Raw genomic sequence first — 18,896 nt, forward strand, 5'->3', positions numbered from 1 at the left:
AACGGGTGGAGATGAGCCGGTCCTTTGCATGGCCTTCTGACGGTCTGGCTGGACCCCGCCACTAGAACTCAGAGGTGCAGGGGGCTGTGCGATGCGCTTCCGCGAACGTTGTTTTCTCTGGCAAGGTTTCTGTTAACCACCAGATAAACGAAGAGTTGATGGTTCTGTCCTAAGTAGAGTTTGGAATCCCAGGGTCTTCCTCAACGTTGACACCCTGTCCTGTGACTGCTTCCCTCTCCCTGGGGCAAGCCGGGACGTGCGGATCACTGCCAATGATTCATTTGGAACATTGGTACTTTGTCTAAGCTTGAGGACTTAGGCAGTGGGGAGGAGTTCAGATTAGTAGTATTATCATCTTTCGGTTATCGTCTGCCTTCTGGGTTTGCAAATGTTTCTTTTCTGGTGGGGGAGGCTCCAAGAGTTGGCCTACTGGAAGGATTAACTCACCTTGTTAATGGCGGATAGCCTTAGGAATGGGTTTTAAGGAGTTTTAAGGAGCAGGAAAGGATCGCGTCCGCTCCAGACCTCTGTGTAGGGACCGTGGTGCTCTGGCAGGTGGAGGACCCTGTGGGACTGAGGAAAGCCAGGCCCAAAATGGGACTGTGGACACCTGTTGTGTTTAGAGGGTTCAGAACAGCCTAACTCCAGCTCTTGGGAAGGTAGCCAGAGGGAAGGAAAAAGTACACGCATGTCTCTGGGTGTGTAGCCTGGGCTTCCTAAGCACCCATGGGACTGCCTTGTGCGTTGTGCGCAGCTCGAATGTTCTGCGCATGGGACCCACCTAGAACATGGAGAGTCAGGATGCCCATGGTAGCGGTCTGCCCCAGAGCCTGTGTCCTTACCCCTGCCCTGACTCCTTCATCACAGAGGTGCTCATGCATGGCCGGGAAAGAACGTGTCCTAAACCGGGAGCCAAAGACAGCAGCCGTTTTCCTCATGGGTGTCCCAAAAGAAAAAGGATCTCCGCTCCTTACCTAGAGGCTGTCTACTGGTTCTCCAGACAAGGGCAGTGAATTTAGGACTCTTGACATGCCACATTGCAGTAGTTTCCTCTAGAACCACCAGAGAGTTGGTAGTTGGAGGAGGGAGAAGCAAAGCCAGTACCTCCCAGGCGCTAGTGGTGTGGGACCGTGTCCTATAGGCGTCCTTCACAGTGCATCGAAGCATGGCCTGGGGTGTCCTCACAGACCTCCACGAGCATCGCTACTTTTTTTTTTTTTTTTAAGACTTTATTTGAGAGAGAGAGAGAAAGAGCGAGCGCAAGCAGGGTGAAGAGCAGAGGGAGAAACAGACCCCCCGCTGAGCAGGGAGCCCAATGCGGGGCTCGATCCCACGACCCTGAGATCATCACCTGAGCCCAAGGCAGATGCTTAACCGACTGAGCCACCCAGGCGCCCCAGACAGGAGTGTTTTTTAAAATGACCCGTGCACAGCAGGAAAAGAGGCCCGAGTGCCCTTTAAGAAGGCAGGAAGCTGAAGGATTCATTTCAGAAAACTTTCACCCAAAGTTCGAAGAAGGAGACCGATTAAAGTAGTAAAACTTAGGGGATCAAGGTTCCGTTGTCTGGACATTGTACCTAACGGCCACTTCAGGTCCCCGTGAGCACAATCCCGAGTGTGTTTTCTGGACCAGGCGTTACCCATCTCTCATGCTTCGTGTTTGCTCACCAGGGTCAGGAGGAAGCCGTTGTGTTACTCAGTGCTCTGTCTCTTGTATTCCCGGCGGTCAGGCTTCATTAGAAGGGAAGGTATTTGGGCAGATCGTGTTTGATGCCAGAGTGGGCAAGGAGGCTGTGGACAAAGCTGGAAGGAGCTCCGGCCCGCCAACAGAGCAGACCCATTCCTGCCACTGGGAAGGCAGCTACACCCCAAAGTGCTGCACAACTTGTCCCCAAATCTCAGCTTTCAGAGTCGGATGATGTCATTACTTGACAGGCTTTTTTGGGGGGTTGGCATTTAGGGCAAGTCAAAATAAGGCAAGGCATATTTTAATTTTAGAGTTAATATTTTTAAAATTTGTTATTACTTCTCTCCATCCCTCCTTAATTTAAAAAAAAGTATTATTGTGTATAAATACCTCTACTAATATATCAGAGAAAAAAAATAAGTTTAAGGATGTCCATTTATCTGGCAGAATATTCCATGTTTCTTTTGTCCGGCTTTGTCGTCTTACTCGTGTTTGGGAGAATCTCTTTGGCTGGGGTGGTCTGCCTCAAACCTGCTCACCCTAAGTGACCCACATCCTCAGAGGCCACGACTGGAGAATTATGGGTTGACTGCAGGAGTTGCACACTGAACAAATAATTCTTCTTAAATTTAAACAATTCTAAATCCTTACCTGCTGTGGGCTCTGTGCACATCTAAGCCATCATCTTTTTGTTTTTCACTTTGATTCATTTTTTTTCTTCTATGGAGACTAAAGCAAAATTAAAAATAAGAACTGTATAACTTGGGGTTTTTCAGGGGTTTTTTTGTTTTTTGTTTTTTTTGGGGGGGTTGGTGTGGGGTGGGGAAGATCTTATGGTAGAAAGTAAACGTTTCATTGCTAATTTTTCTCAGCACTTGCCTCTCCTGCTCCCTGCCCCTCCCACCCCCACTCTTTTTGGGTACCTAAAATATCTAGGTACGTTCAATTTAAATACACTTCATTACATTTATTTTTTTCAACCCATGGAAACCACTTAAATCCTTATTTAAGGCACAGAATATTGAATGAGGATCCTAGTGTGCTAGGAAGACAGTGTGAGCCCTGAATGCACAGAAATTCTGTACATGTGAGACTCCGGTGTTTTAATAAGTTCGTTTTCCTGTTTCTTAAAATCAGGCAGAGGGATGCATCCGAGAAAAATGCCCCCTGCCCACCTTAGCTGCACGGGGTCACTCTCAGGGGTGTCTGGACATACCTCTGCCTTGATTTCCAAGGTGAGGACTGAGGGGGAAACAGCCACATTTGGAAGCTCTGACAATTGAGCCTAAATTGTTTATGTTGGGAGTGGGGTGGATAGGAGATAAGCTAAGGAATGTAATTTGTCTTACGTGTGAAGATCCCGGGAAGCGGTCTGATCATTTAGCAGACCCCGGGTGTTGGTAGCAGGGATAGCGTCTGTTGATAGAGAGCCGACCTCGCCAGGCACCTCGGCTCTAAGCGGCCTGAGGGACAAGCAAGAAATGCAAAGAACAGGCAGTTACATTCTGGGCATGTCCATCTGCGGCAAGCTGCCCTCGCTTCCCTGGGCTCTGTAAGTAGGAGTTTTTATGTAATGTGTTGGGAGGGAGGCAAAAATAGCCCCACGCAGTAAATGAACTCGCGGTGTTTAGTCGGGAAAGGAATTTGCTTGTAAGTGGCTCTTGATAGGAGCTCGGCAGGAAGCAGGTGGCAAGCCGACTTATCTGAGTGTTTGTGCCAAGTCGTCTTGAGCCACAGAAACATCCTGAAGTTTGCTGTAGGAGAGTGTACTCTCAACGCTGCCAGCCAGCACAGTACCAAGCTTCCCTAAAAGCCTTGCCTTCGCCATGGGGTTTCTCTATAAAGCTAAGTAACTGAATGAGACTTAACCTTCTTGGCCTTGCTAGTATTAAAAATGACCAGAGTGGAGGCTTGGAGCGTGTGGCTACCCGGTCTCACTGAGTCCTCGCTCCCATCCTGGGGGGTGAGGTTACTACCCCATTCTACGGATGGGGAGACTGAGCCTCACGGGGTTAAGGGACCAGCTCAGGCTCGTTTACAGCAAGTTGTGGGACTTTTTGAATTGGGAGACTTGAATATGGAAGTTCATGTTTGGGTCTCTGTCTCTCTGCTTCTCCATTTTAAGGGTCGGTCAGCTGGCTAAGAATGTCTTTGTCTTTAATGGATTCAGAAAGTCAAATTATTGTGTGTATTAGATCTTGTCTTGAGTCATAGGCTAAAAATGACTAGGACTGGAACCAGGAATATCAGACATGGTTTGGATACCTTCCTCTGATGAAATGTGGCTTTAAAAATGCAGACTTGAATATACCTCAAGGAGTCATCAGAGGCTTCTGCATAGGTAATTACAGGCAAGAAAGCTAACGAAGAAAGTTCTGGAACCAGGTGGAATGTGTAACTCTAGTGCCCTGTTCTGGCTTTTGTTGATGAATTATTTAAACTTTGAAAGAAGGAAAATACTTGTAGAACTGAACACCCAGTAATTATTATGATATCGTATCAGTAAGACCCGCATTTTCTTTTTAAAGATGGTGTTTTTAGGGGGTTCAGTGAGTGGGTTTTAGTATGCTTATACCAAGTCTTGAAATATATTTAATTCTACCAGTTTCTTAAGTTTATTAAGGAGATTTATAGAATCACAGAGAATCAACCTGTTAGAAATCTCTGTCTCCTCTTTTTGGCTGGATCACACCTAAAGTAAACCAGATGAAAAATCTACCCTGTTTTAAAGACCTCTAGGGAAAACATATTCTAAAACATCCCTCCATAACTCATTCCAATGCTTAACAACCCTGAGATTTAATGTGTAGAAATCGGTTTCTTATATACGGATGAAAGAAACTTCTAAATATAAAATATTATGAAACGCGATGCATTATGTAAAAGACTTCCCATTCAGAAAAAAAAAATCAGAAAGTATTTAGCTGAAAAGAATCTCTTTATTACGAAAGTACATCTACGATGCCTAAAATAGAAAGTTTTTAAAAATGTATTTTTTTTTTCCCTTAAGAGTTTTTCATCCCCCACTGGACCGAGGGCTACCTCAGGATTATGTAGCTGCACGTGTTTTGGAAAGTTTACCTAGTTTCACAAGGAAGGTGAAAAAAAGCACATTAGTACCACACACACACACACACACACACACACACACACACGTGTATAGTTTCCTAAGCAGTTTGTTCTAATTCCTCACATTCCTCCTGTCAAAATGTTTGCTTATACTCTCCTTGCATTGTCATTTAAGCCCATTTCTGAATGGTGTTTGCTGGAAATTGAATAAATGTGTCTAATTTTTCATAATGTACGTCTTTGTATGGTTAATTATTAAGGCGCTCTGAAGTATACAGACTATTATTTTATTACCGTTTAATAGTTTTAACTTTTCTTAGAGAAGATATAGAAAATGCTTGGGAGAATGCCTCTCAGAGGTTTTAACAGCTTACTGAGATTATTTTTTCATTTCCTAATTCATCTGGTAGCATCACTAATCTTATTTATAATTTTGAAGTAAGTAAAAATTTAACTATAAAGAGAGACAGAATACTTCTTATATTCGGTCCATACCTAGCAATCAATTTGAACTCCTGAAGTTTAATGTGGAAAATTGCATTAAATTAACTTATTAAGTACATTTTGATAAGCTTGATGATTGCATATCCCTTTATTCTGTTAGCATGAGAAAAAAAATGCTCTCCTGAATCTTAATATTTGCTAGTTTTTATAGGTGGAATGAGTGGATTTGCTTTCCCCACACACACACACACACACTGAATGTTTTCAGAAACACTTTCTTATATGTGGTTAAAAAAAAAACACACACACACACACAAACAAACCTTCAATTCCTGAGATGCACTGATTAAGCCTGAAATGTGCCTTTTAGGTCATTAAGGGAAAACGTGTGCCCCTTTTGGTTCGCAGGGAGGGCTGGCCGGGCTGCCGGCTGTGTTTGGAAACCCCAGCTTAGGCAAGGGTCTGTCTCAAGCCCCACAAGGTGCAGCCTGCAGAACGGGATGTTAGGACCGCACCCAGATTGCATCTGACGGCCGCAGGCCTCCCTTGCTTTCCTGAGCTCTTGAATGCACCTGCAATCCTTAAAAAAACAAAAACAAAACCAAAAAACCCCAACAGCCTACCCTAGAGCTGAATAAGCGCTGACCATCGTTTCTTGAATGTATGTACGCCTTGCGTCGTCTTTGGGCCATGTCACCGGTGCTCATCAGTGAAGGCCCCGCGCTCTGAGAACAGATGCCAGGCTCTTCTCACTGACTTTTTCCTCCCCCCCCATCCCCCCTTCCCCATCTCCTTTCCTCCCCTCCTTCTCCCTTGTCCGGAGATGTTCCGTTGTCCCCCGAGGCGGGGGGTGGCCGGCGGGCAGGCCGGGGGTGGCCGCAGGGCGCCGGCCCGCCCGAGCTGCCCATGTCGCTCTTGTCCCGCAGGCCCGGGGCCGGAGCTGAGCGGCCCGAGCACCCCGCAGAAGCTGCCGGTGCCCGCGCCCAGCGGCCGGCCCTCGCCCGCGCCCCCCGCCGCCGCGCAGACGCCCGCGGCCGCCGTGCCCGGGCCCTCCGTGCCGCAGCCGGCCCCGGGGCAGCCCTCGCCCGTCCTGCAGCTGCAGCAGAAGCAGAGCCGCATCAGCCCCATCCAGAAACCGCAAGGCCTGGACCCGGTGGAGATCCTGCAGGAGCGCGAGTACAGGTACCCGCACCCCGGCCCCGGGCGGGGGCTGGCCGCGGTGTCCTCCTGAGCACCACGGAGCCCCGGGGAAGGTGGGGAGTCGCCCTGCCCTGTGGGACGAGGCCCAGGCAGAACCCCAAGTTTCTGTGCCACTGGGGTTATGGGAGTGGACAGGACTGTGATTTTCCGCCTCGGAGTTATAAACCGGCCATCACCCCCTGTGACAGGCCAGGCACCGTGCTGGGCACCAGGGAGAGAGCTTATGGATCCAAGAAGGGCGTCTTCTCACTCGTAGCCCAAGCGGGGCCTTGTTATGGCTCGTCATTTCATCCTGCAAATGACTCTGAGCTGGCCGCACCTTGCATGCGCCCTGCCAGCGGGACCTCCAGGGTCATGACCCACCGCGTGCTACTAGAGCTACCGAGTGGGTTCTTCATTGTAATGTGTGCATCTGTGGCTCTCCTGCTTGCTCCAGCCTTAGGGGTAAGCTGCCTTCACGCAGAGTCCGTATTTAAACTCTTATTCCAGAAACTTGAATCTCACCTGACTTGATACATTTGTCCTCATCCGTGGTTGGCAAACCTTTCCTGTAAAAGGCCACATGGTAAACATTTTACCCATTGCAGGCCCATAGCAAAGGTCCCTCAGCTCTGCCCTTACCATGAGAGGTCCACAGACAATGATGTACTGGCCGTGTTCCAATAAAACTTTATTTATAAAAACGGACTGTGGACAAGCTGGAGCTAGCAGGCCCTTCATATAAATAAATGGTTAATGTTAACCAAAAAGAGAGTCCATGAGTAAGGAGTCAAGATAAAACAAGGCTAAGATCATGGTCTCTGGAGTTGGCCAGTCATGTAGGCTCTGTCACTTACCAGCTGGTCAAGTTACATCTCTCTCTCTCTCTCTCTTTTTTAAAGATTTTATTTATTTACTTAAGAGAAAGAGAGAGAGAGAGGGAGAGAGAGAGAGCATATGTGAGTGGGGTGGAGGGGTAGAGGGAGAGGGAGAGAGAATCCCAAGCAGACTCCCCACTGAGTGCGGAGCCTGACATGGGGCTCAGTCCCATCACCCTGAGATCATGACCTGAGCTGAAATCAAGAGTCAGGCCCTTAACCAACTGAGCCACCCGGGTACCCCAAGTGACATCTCTTCTCTGTGACTCAGTTTCCTTCGGTGTTAAAAGAGAGTGTTGCAGTACCTCTTGTGGGGGGGGAGGCTAAACGATACAAAGATTTTGATACATATCAGCCGTTACCTTTTCCTGATTATTATTTCAGTCAAAAGAAAACTGAAGTTTAGAAGTCCTAGGGAACGTTAGTAAATAACATCCAGGCTCCCTTGAAAGACATTATCTGGGTCTTTATTGAAAAACGCATGACTTGTTATTAGATTAAAATACTAACTTGCCAGCTTTGAGTGTGACTCTGAGGAAGAAATCACAGTACTTGCCATTAAATGTGCTTAGCTTTTTGGATGAAGAGTAGAGCTCTGCTCTCATTCCTAGTACTAATCCTCAATGAAGAGCTTTCATACTGCCGTTTCCCGAGTTTTAGAGACCCCTAGAGAGTTAGATACCCATCAGTCCATTGGGATTGCAATGTTGCTGTGCAGATCACTGTGTGGTACGAAGTCAAATGTTAGCCCTATATTCTTATTTGGGGTCGGAGAACTTTTTTATACATAGTGCTGAATGCTGTTACCAAGTTAAAAAAAAAAGTCAAAAGTATTTCTTTTAAAAGATTTATTTATTTAAGACCGTGCATATATTGGCAAAGCTGGGAAGAGGTTGAGGGAGGGGGAAGCAGAGCCCCGTGGGATGCGGTACTCGAACGCATGACCCTGAGCTTGTGACCTGAGCCAAAATCAAGAGTCGGCTGCCTAACCGGCTGAGCCTCCCATTTAGCCCCATAGGTATTTTTTAAAAAGACAGTAAATGGAATCAAGGAGGTATTGTTTAGTTACTCTAAAATCCTGACTTCCTAAGAGCTAGCATTTTTTTTTTCCCTTTCTTGAACGTGCGAAGCTACCAGGACTGTTGTATGTCATGCGAACAACATTCAGAACAGACACTCTCTATACCTAGAAACACATCTGGACTTTTTTTTTTCCTTACTCAGCCTGTGTCATGGGTGTGTATGTGTTTTACTGAGTCCTAAATTTTCTTTATCGTTTTTACCAGAACTTTAATTTGCAGGCCTTTCTAGTCATGAGCCCATTTTAGCCCCTTTTATAGAAGCGATCTTAACGGAAGACATCCCAGAGTATACAGGACCGAGTGGTATGGTATAGCCTGTTCCAGGGTGGAAATGTTTTGGTCCTCTGGTCCCATGCCAATAAGAAAAAAAAAATACAGGTGTCAGTATCTTTTAAATGATAAGCCCTGCACAATATGGGGTAATGACTATTGTCATATTATTATCATTGCTTGATAAACGTCTCCTCTTCTGTAAAGCCATGTGGCTTCTGAAACCATCACTCTGGCAACCCTGGGTCCGCAAACCTGGTGGGGTCTTTGGACTTGAACTTTCCTGAGGCCATCTTGAGAAGAGGACAGCCTTGCAGTGTATCTTTTATCTTCCTTGGTCAGAGGGGCGAGAGCTGACTTCTCTGTATGGAGATGAATTGTTCAGCAGCAGAAATTAATTACATTTTTCCTTTAGAAAGGGTTTGATCAAGTGCTGTGGGCTCTTTTGAGAGACATCGGAGGAACTCTTGCCCCTTGATGAGAGAGCGGCTCACTCATCTTTAGCACCAATAACTACGGGGGGGGCGGGTTCTGATGTTTTTTTGTCTTCTGATTGAGTAATTTGAGCAAGGTCTAAGGGAGAAAAAAAAAACCATCTTCCATAATTTTATGAACTTGGTTGGAGCAAAAATCATCTGTCAGAAACTCTAACAGATGTTCATGTCTTTGACCGTGGTAATATCACTTACCTCATCTACGAAAATTGAAGGGAACTTGTCAGAATCTCAGCTTTCTTTCTAACTTTTAAGTCATTTGGCTGTTTCTCTTGTTCATCATAAAATCAGAATCTTGACAAATTGACCTTCTTCACGCGGCAAGAGCATAAATAAGTTTCTGCCTGTGCACACTTTGCCTCAGATCCGTACAAGCTCTGCCATTAAAACATTTTGTTCTCATTTAAATTGGATCCTTTTCTTCTTGACCATCTTTCTCTTAATGATGGAACGGACTGCCTTTTCCTGTAGTAAGTGTCGGAGAGATATTTCCAGTGCTTTTTTCCCCCCCCCAGCCTTTGTAGCACACTTTCCTTGCCCTGTCAGTATATCTGACTTCTGTTCTTCCACTCCGAGGTAGACATTTGGGCAAAAGGGCTCGGAGTTGTCACAGTAGGATGCAGACGAATTCTACAGATGTTTGCATGGAAGGTGCACTTGTCATTCCAAAGAGTTATCCGAGAAGAGCCCGGTCACATCAGGCCAGGCCTCTGCGGGATCACCTCTGGGTTTAGTGTGGACACAGTGGCGCACCTTGCTTCAGGAAGCAAGCCTCGTCTGCTTAGCCTGCCTTCTGTCCTTCCCCAGCTCCCCCAGTGCAGCCCTGAAATTCCTTCCGAAAATCACCAAGGGCCGTTTTATCAGCAGAGTTACAAAAAGTCACACTCCCTCTCCCTCTCTCTCTCTCTCTCTTTTTTTTTTTTTTACGTGTCACTCAGCTTCTTGAAGGAACAAAATGTACCAGTATCATTTTCTGTTCAAATAACTCTCCTACAGGAATCATAAACTTCTCCTCTGGACCTGAGCAAATATTCTGTTACCTCTAATGGAACTCTTTTTCTTGCCGGAACAGTAACCCCTCTTGATTTACTGTTCAATCTGTATGAAAAACCTGAGTGACCTAATTCTGCTTCAATTTTCTGTGCTTGTGAGGACACTAAATGAGTCTCCTGCAGTTAGCAGTATTGCTTGTGTTGTTGTTTCTGGAAGTTTAGAATCTCAAATCTCTTTATCGGACTACCTGCTGGATCCCATTGATGGGGAGACGAAATTGTCTGGAGAGGAGCATTATTTAAAATGAAGATTTCTATTAACAATGACAACAACCACCGCAAGGAGAGAAAATTTGCTACATTAAAGGAGCCCCTCCTGTCCCCTCGCTCCCCACCCACCCCGTGCCGAACCAAATGCATGTAATTTTACTCTGGAATCTCCCTTCCCTATTCCTGCAGTTTAAATGTTCACACTTTACACTTCTTGCCTCCCTTTCGTAAAAGAAAGATTCTTTTGTGCTGGGGAAGCTGAGATTCACTGACAAATCACTAGGCCCTTCGGAGAAGCAGACGTTTCAGGAAGAAGTCCCCCGCCCCCACACCAGCTCCCACCTTCCCCGACTCCCCACCTTCCTCCATCCCTTCCTGGTCCCTGTGACTTAATCTCGGTGCTCTCAGCCCTGTTGTCCTAAGATTATTTGTTTAGTCCTATTTCCACAGACCTTTGGAAGATTAAGGAAAAGCAGATATGCCTCTAATTTCACACCTGACCCACTTTGTCAAAGAGAGGAAACCAGAACACCAAGGATGGTTGGAGTTCTGGGATATTCAGATGAAAAAGGTCTACAGTCAATCTAGAACCAGGGAAGTAGCCTAATGACATCACTGGCTCTCATCACTAATTTTCCTATAATATGGCCTTCGTTTCCACCATATTCTGTGGGTTAAAGCCTCTGCCTTTGGCTCAGGTCATGATCCCAGGGTCCTGGGATCAAGCCCCGCATCGGGCTCTCTGCTCAGCAGGGAGCCTGCTTCCTCCTCTCTCTCTGCCTGCCTCTCTGCCTGCTTGTGATCTGTCTGTCAAATAAATAAATAAATAAAATCTTTTAAAAAAAATAAATTACATATTTTTTTAAAAAGTAGTAGGTTTTTCTATCAAACTTGTAGTTAAGATGCATCATCTTTGGCTATAATTAGAGATTTGGGGCTATGTCAGTATTTAAAAAATTGAATTGGACAAATGAAATGGACTTTCGTTCCTACAGTGAAAAATAAAATAAAAATTTTTTAAAAAAAAGAAACATGCTAGAGGCGCATGGGTGGTTCAATGGGTTAAAGCCTCTGCCTTTGGCTCAGGTCATGATCCTAGGGTCCTGGGATTGAGCCCCGCATCGGGCTCTCTGCTCAGCAGGGAGCCTACTTCCTCCTCTCTCTCTGCCTGTCTCTCTGCCTACTTGTGATCTCTGTCTGTCAAATGAATAAATAAAATCTTTTAAAAAAATGATAATGATCCCATGAGTATCAATAGGAATGTGAAAGAATGTTGGGTAAGTCTGAACAATTTGATGAAAAGAAGAAAATGGTGAAAGTTTATTATGTTTTATTTTATTTATTTATTTTTATTTTTTTTATTTCAAAACTGATGGAAGTTTACTGTTGTTTGCACTCGCAGATGTTTAGTCTGTTGCAAAGAGGAGAGAGAGCGCCACTTAAAGGTGTGATTGCTTGTGTTGGCACCTACAGTTGAAACAACAGCAGGATAACAATGACAGTACTACTAATAGCACATTGCGACGATGAATCAGTCAGGAAATCAGAATTAATAATGTGTGTGTACCAAATAAGAATCTGTCATAATATTGTTTGCAGTGAAGTCAGTGAAAAAAATGATGTGTTTCTCTTACTATCATTTTTGAAGTTTTGAAAAAAATCCCACTTCCTTTTCTACCAGAGCAAACACCTATTAGTTTTTTGTTTTTGTTTTTGTTTTTTTTTAATTACTCATTTTGATGTTTGGGCTAATTGAAGTATTAGGATATTTTGTGACATCTAGGTCAGACAAGATTTTACTTTTTCATGTTAACACACAGCATCTTAAAAGCTGACAAAACCATGATACAGATTTATGTTTAGTTATTTTACTTTTTTTTAAGGTTTTATTTTTTAAGTAATCTCTACACCCAACATGGGGCTTGAACTTACAACCCTGAGACCAAGCATCGCAGCCTCCACCGACTGAGCCAGCCAGGCGCCCCACATAATAGGAATTTTTACAAAAATCTTTAATTATCAGCTTTTATAGTTGAAGGTCCCAGTGCTGCAGTTAGGAAGTGGATATTCGTTATCTAGGGTGTCACTGTGGGGAGTCAGGCAAATGAGGGCTTCTGTCTGGGCTCCCTCCTTCACTAGCTCTGTGAAGCCTGCCTGTTGCTTGCTATCTCCAGACCTGAATTTTTTCATCGGGAGGATGGGACCATTATAACATTGACCTTGTAGGGGGTGCGTGTGTGCGTGCATGTGACCAAGACAGAAGGAGAGAGGGAGGGAGGAAGAATTAAAATTTGTGCATTAGCTACGCCTTAGTGTAGTGAGTGTTAACTTAGTTTAACTTACTGCCTTTTACTGTTCTCCATGAAATCTATTCCAAGATGCTCCTGCCCCAAGTTTGGAGGGAGGTAGTTTTAAAAATAGATTTAAACGGGGCGCCTGGGTGGCTCAGTGGGTTAAGCCACTGCCTTCAGCTCAGGTCATGATCTCAGAGTCCTGGGATCGAGCCCCGCATCAGGCTCTCTTCTCAGCAGGGAGCCTGCTTCCTCCTCTCTCTCTCTGCCTGCCTCTCTGTCTGCTTGTGATCTCCGTCTGTCAAATAAATAAATAAAATCTTTAAAAAAAAAAAAGATTTAAACGGCATGTAATTATTTGTAAGGACAGGATCCAGGCGAACCTGAAGCCAGTGTATATGGGTGACGGTAAAAGTATCCCAACTGAGTGAAGAAAGTGGGATGTCTTTTCTCTTCTGTTCTGCTTTTATTATGAAGAAGGGCCTGCAGTCATATTTTTGAGGATGTCTGAGATGAGAATCCACAGCAATCCTTCTCTAGAAGTTCATAGTTTTTATTTTTTATTTTTTTAAAGGTTTTATTTATTTATTTGGCAGAGAGAGCGAGCGAGAGGGAGCACAAACGGAGCAGGAGAGGGAGAAGCAGGCTCCCCGCTGAGCAGGGAGCCTGATGTGGGGCTCGATCCCAGAACCCTGAGATCATAACGCGAGCCCAACACAGATGCTTAACCGACTGAGCCACCCAGGTGCCCCAGAAACTCGCAGTTTTTAAACAGTTACTTTACCATCCTCTGCTGCCCCAACCCTGATTTTTAAAAACGCCTAATTTGCCTCTTCTTTTTTCAGACAAGCCCGGCTCACAGAGGAAGTGGTTGTGGTTGGCAGGGCTCTCTCTGAATGTTTTGGGTTGGCTGATTTCTGTGGCCTCAGCAGCACCTAAAAGGGCCCTTGCTCACTCAGCTTTAACGGCTGTTGTCATCAGCGTCTTGGCAAGGAGGGCAAATGGCCCGGTTGCCGGGGGCAGGCCTAGAACTTAGGAAGAGATGTCAAGCTCTGCACTCTGACCAGCGGGGCACTGGGGAGCCAACCCCGCCGTCCTGTTGCTGGTTTTCTGTCTGTTCAAGGCGAGCTGTGACACTTGACTTCCCTCCTCGGTGTATCACGAGCCCTTCTTGTGGGTGTCAGAGAGAGGTCAGTGAAGAAGGTCAGAGTGTCCCGTAACACGTAGCACCTGTCTGCATTCACACGAAGGTAGCTTTTCTCTGTTGAACATCAGAAACTCTAGTCGGGTGTCAGAAATCGGCCGGCCGGCAACGTCTGGAATGTGTCTTGCCGGGAACTTAGACCCACTAAGGGTTCTCATTTATCTTTAAGGCTAAATCATAATGTGTATTTCCACCTCCCCCTTCCCTCATGTCATTGTCTCCTCTAGGCTCCAGGCTCGCATAGCACATAGGATACAAGAACTGGAAAATCTGCCTGGCTCTTTGCCACCAGATTTACGAACCAAAGCAACGGTGGAACTGAAAGCACTTCGGTTACTCAATTTTCAGCGTCAGGTAATGCCTTTTCCCCAGCGAATCTGAGATGTAGGAAATACATGTACGTCTGTTCAATATTGTTACACGTCTGTTCAATATTGTTATAAAGATAGAAACTTAGTAAAACAGGGTATCTTTTAGACCGCCTGCATAGAGCTCAAAATAATGAAGACTGAATTGTTTATTATTGTTCTTTTTTTTTTTTTTTTTGCTTCTGTATATCAGAGACATCCTCCTCCCCCCATATTATGGTTTCCAAAGTCAGAGTCATGGCATTTTGTTACCGTGGATGAAACCTCGAGAATGAATGGGATATATATATAGAGAGATATATATCTCTCTATATATACATATAGAGAGATATATACATATATAGAGATATAGATCTCTCTATATATATGTATATATAGAGAGAGACCAGAGCCTCTTTTGTAAACACGAATGTAAAATCTGAGCCGTGATGACGAAAATAATTTTAACAAATATGATAGCAGCTCTGCGAAATGAATAACTCATCATTTACAGAAACATGTCAAACCGTTTGACCCCATCAGGCCCCCATGGGGTGACTGATTGTGAATGATCATCTCTTCTTCCTGTGGTTCTTAGTGGCCGCTGGTGAATCAGAGCTAGTACCATGAGCTGTTTTATCATCTCAGATACTAGAGAAATGAAGGAGAACGAATTGTTACGTCGATGAGTTTTGCTTTGTGAAGCCAACAGGTGCAGGTCGCCCAATCCGCACACTGCCTCGTTTAAGCCAAAGGGGAAGAGGGACGTGTGCATCTCAGGTGGGTGGGTTGACTTGGTGAAAGTCTCGGGGTGAGCAAAATGAATTATTAATGAATGAAAGTAGTTGGAAGTATTGAATTGCATGACTCGGTCTGTTGCAGGAAGTGACTGAAATCGCAAAGCTACCCCACTTGCTCCTGTCCCATGAACCCGGGAGTGCATTTGCCCTCTTGGTTATAATGTCCGTGGTGGTGGTGGGGGGCTAGTTGGCCATAGTTCCATGGGAGCAGATTTCAGCTGGAAGTCGAAAAGAAAGAAAATAATAGGCTTGATCCAGTACTGTTAAATGATTAATAACCAAGCATATTTTCACAAGTGAGATTATAGTCAGATTCGCTTCACTATGCCAGACTCTTACTGGTCTCTGATTTTTTGCTTGATATTATAGAAAAATCCACGATTTATGAAACTTCCCAGTGAACTAACTATGATTGATGCTGAGTTGAGTTTCAATTGAATTATTATTTTAATGTGTATATTCCTAACCCCATCCCCGGCTGCCACCACGTAACATACAACGTGGATAGGACATCGTAGTGATGATCATCTAGGGGCGCCTGGGTGGCTCAGTCATTAAGCGTCTGTCTGGCTTCGGCTCAGGTCATGATCCCAGGGTCCTGGGATCGAGCCTTGCATTGGGCTCCCTGCTTCTCCCTCTCCCACTCCCCCTGCTTGTGTTCCCTCTCTTGCTGTGTCTCTCTTTCTGTCAAGTAAATAAATAAAATCTTAAAAAAAAAGACATCATATTAATGATAATCTAAAGGAATTCCATGATATAGTGTGAAATGTTAGTATCTCCAAGAATATCATTATTGGGAGTGGGGGAAGCCAGCGCCAGTGCTTCCCGTCGTCTGTGTGAGCATGAAGGTTGAACTAATGTGCAATGTGAGTGCCTGCAGCTCCTGTATGCGAACAGGAAGTCATTTCTCCGCTCTTTTTTTAACAGAGCAGCATTCAAGTTAATCTTTAGACACAAAGAGAATGTTACTGTGGCACTTAAAATGAAGTCAAATATTTCAGAAGATCATTAGCTAATTAATACCATTAGAATAATTAAGCAGAATGAATGAATTTATTTAAAACCCAAGTCAGCATCTGGTTTTTTTAGTGTTAACAGTGCTGTGAGTTTGCGTGTGTGTGTGTGTGTGTGTGTGTGTGTGTGTGTGTTTCCCCTGATCTGAATGTCTTGGAAAGAAAACTTATGCCATCTTTGAAAATACCCCATAGATTTCGCATGGTGTAGTCCCTTCTTTTACAAAAAGGCCACCTGGGATGCTGAACCTTCTAGAGTCCGCGGTGTGCCTCCACTAACCAGGAGCTGGAGCAGGGCAGGGCCCGGGAGCTGGGCCTTGCGTCTGGGGACAGGCTCTCCAACCGCTCTTCCCCGCCCCCCCTTACCCTTGACAGCTGAGACAGGAGGTGGTGGCCTGCATGCGACGGGACACGACCCTGGAGACAGCCCTCAACTCCAAAGCCTACAAGCGGAGCAAGCGCCAGACCCTTCGGGAGGCCCGCATGACCGAGAAACTGGAGAAGCAACAGAAGATCGAGCAGGAGCGGAAGCGCCGGCAGAAGCACCAGGTACTGGGGGGCTGGACCCTGCGCCCCCACAGTGGCAGAGACGCCCCGACCGAGCCCTCCGGCGGAGGCAGGAGGACTGCAGAACAGACCATGGGGCTGGGCGGTGGGAACATGGCAGAGCAGAAGGGTTCCCTGGAGCTGCAGTAGGCCGACCACCCCAAGGAACAGGATGGGAGAACAGGCCACGCTGGGGACGTGAGTGGCTTGTCCACGGCCTCCTGTGGCTGGGGTGAGGTGGAGGGTCCTGCCTTCTGGATACCAGGCAGGCGTCCTCCTCACCATCCCGCCTGCAGCCGCCTGCTGGAGGGGCACGGGCGGGTTGCCGGAGGACAGAGGCCCCCGGAGTGGGAACTTGGAAAAGGAAAGAAGAGAGCAAACGGTTATTTTTATAGCAAATATAAATACAGTCTCCTGGGCTTTTCCAGGGCCCAGCTGGAGGTCTCCTAGGGGCAGATCTTTTAAAACATCCCTTTTCTAGGTGTTTGGAAGTCATTTGATGGCGGATCTGATTTTGCGATGCAATCCCATACATTGTGCTTGTTTTCTGGGCTTCATTTAGTGCCCGGCTTTGTTTCATTTTGACAAATGTTAGATGTTTATGGGTACACGTTTCCTCTCCTGTCTTTAAAAAACTGCTCGAAACCCTCTGCGGCGAGTTCAACTGCCCCTCCACGGTGTTTCAAGTCGCGGTTCTAAGACATCTGAGTTAGAGCAGAAGGAGGCATCACTTTTATGACCTGCTCTCCCTGGAAATGGCTGCCTCCCTCGGGTTGATGGGAGGGTGGTTTGCTTTCAGTCTTACCCTCACCCATCTTGTGGCTTCTGTCAGTCCCTGATCTGTAGTTTTCACGAGGCCCTATCCTCGAGGTCCTAGAGGCTTCCTTTACAAGCTGGTGCCTCCTCCCAAAGGCTGCTTTTCCCACTAGCCCCAAATCGCGCAGCTCAGCTACCAACACACATCCCAGGGCACCTGCCCCATGGAAGATTCTAGTCTTCTGCTGCTGTGAAAGACACCCTGAGTGTTTTCTTGGGTTCCATGGAAACCTCCGATGACACTGGGAAGTAGGCTTTAAGGATCGTTTTCCCTCCTCCATTTGGGTCCTATAGGAATACCTCAACAGCATTCTGCAGCATGCAAAAGATTTTAAGGAGTACCATCGGTCTGTGGCCGGGAAGATCCAGAAGCTGTCCAAAGCAGTGGCAACTTGGCACGCCAACACAGAAAGAGAGCAGAAAAAAGAGACAGAACGGATCGAAAAGGAGAGAATGCGGAGACTGATGGTAAGGGGCTCACCTGTGGGGACCACGGGCGGTGGGGTTCCCGTGTGCACCTGTATTGAGAATGTTAAATACACCATCTCAAGAGTGGGTGAAAGCAGCTTGTCAAATATATGAACACATCCCTTTGAACTTCCTACGGACAGAGTAAAAACATCTCCTTCCCGGACAATGCCTGTCGCAAACCTAGGGCCACAGCTGACGACTGTGTAATATTTCCGTGTCCTGGGGTGGCCTTGCTGTGCAGAAGACAGCCTCTCCCATGGAGGCAGGCAGTTTCCAGGGCATTTAACAGCTAGACCTGGGAGGACTGATATGATTGTTCTTATTAAAACAGTGCCTTTTTGAGACTAAGGACACAAGTTGTTTTGAGCAAATGTGTCATTAACTTGTCTGGACTCGAAGAAGGTCCGTTTCTTGAAGCCCCTAGTGCTTAACCACCCCCCTTTTTTTTAATGGTAGAAATTTCTCCCTTCTAGTGTAAAAAGTGATTTTTAAGTTAATTTTGAAATGTCACTTTTTTGGTTATGGCTGTTATTGTCAGATGCTCTTCATGGATCATTACCTTTGTGCTGTTGTTTTTTTAATGGGGAGATAAATCCAGAAGGGACGGTTCACATCGCTGGCCCGGGTGTCTGGTTTTATTGACCATTCGTTTTTGGAATTGGACCTCAGAGCACACTGTGGATTTTAGAAAAGTCTGTGTGATCTATAATGATAGGAGACCTATCTATCTGGGACATAATGCCAGACTGTGGGATGGAGATGAAATCATTAGCCTTGACCCATAATTACGTCCCTGGAAAATTCCAAGTGACACTGTCTTCTTTGGTGGTCCGGTGGTTTGCATTTTGTTTTCATTATCTTTCTTTGGATTCCAGAGAGTAAGCACATTTCTAAAGGCTCTGCATCCAGGTACACTAAATCTTGTCATCTTCTCCTGCCTCCCTTCCCCCTCCCCCCTTTTTTCCCCTGGGAAGGAGAAGACTGTCCACGAGATTTCTACCCAGCCAGAGAGGCCCTTTTCGAGGGATCTGAGTACGAAGCAG

At 45.9% G+C, this 18,896-nt stretch overlaps 1 protein-coding gene across 5 annotated transcripts in view; it reads left to right on the forward strand.

Moving 5' to 3' along the window:
• The window catches only part of SMARCA2 (SWI/SNF related, matrix associated, actin dependent regulator of chromatin, subfamily a, member 2), a 181,027-nt gene that overhangs the window by 24,902 nt on the left and 137,229 nt on the right, over positions 1-18,896 (forward strand). For all 5 annotated transcript variants that reach the window (XM_044265960.1, XM_044265965.1, XM_044265964.1 and 2 more), the window contains exons 5-8: positions 6,127-6,382; positions 14,088-14,214; positions 16,396-16,569; positions 17,677-17,850. In XM_044265960.1, the coding sequence (XP_044121895.1) occupies positions 6,127-6,382; positions 14,088-14,214; positions 16,396-16,569; positions 17,677-17,850 (731 nt within the window). The remainder of the gene's footprint in view (positions 1-6,126; positions 6,383-14,087; positions 14,215-16,395; positions 16,570-17,676; positions 17,851-18,896) is intronic.

Source organism: Neovison vison, chromosome 9, assembly GCF_020171115.1.
Source record: "Neovison vison isolate M4711 chromosome 9, ASM_NN_V1, whole genome shotgun sequence".
NCBI classification, from domain to species: domain Eukaryota; kingdom Metazoa; phylum Chordata; class Mammalia; order Carnivora; family Mustelidae; genus Neogale; species Neogale vison.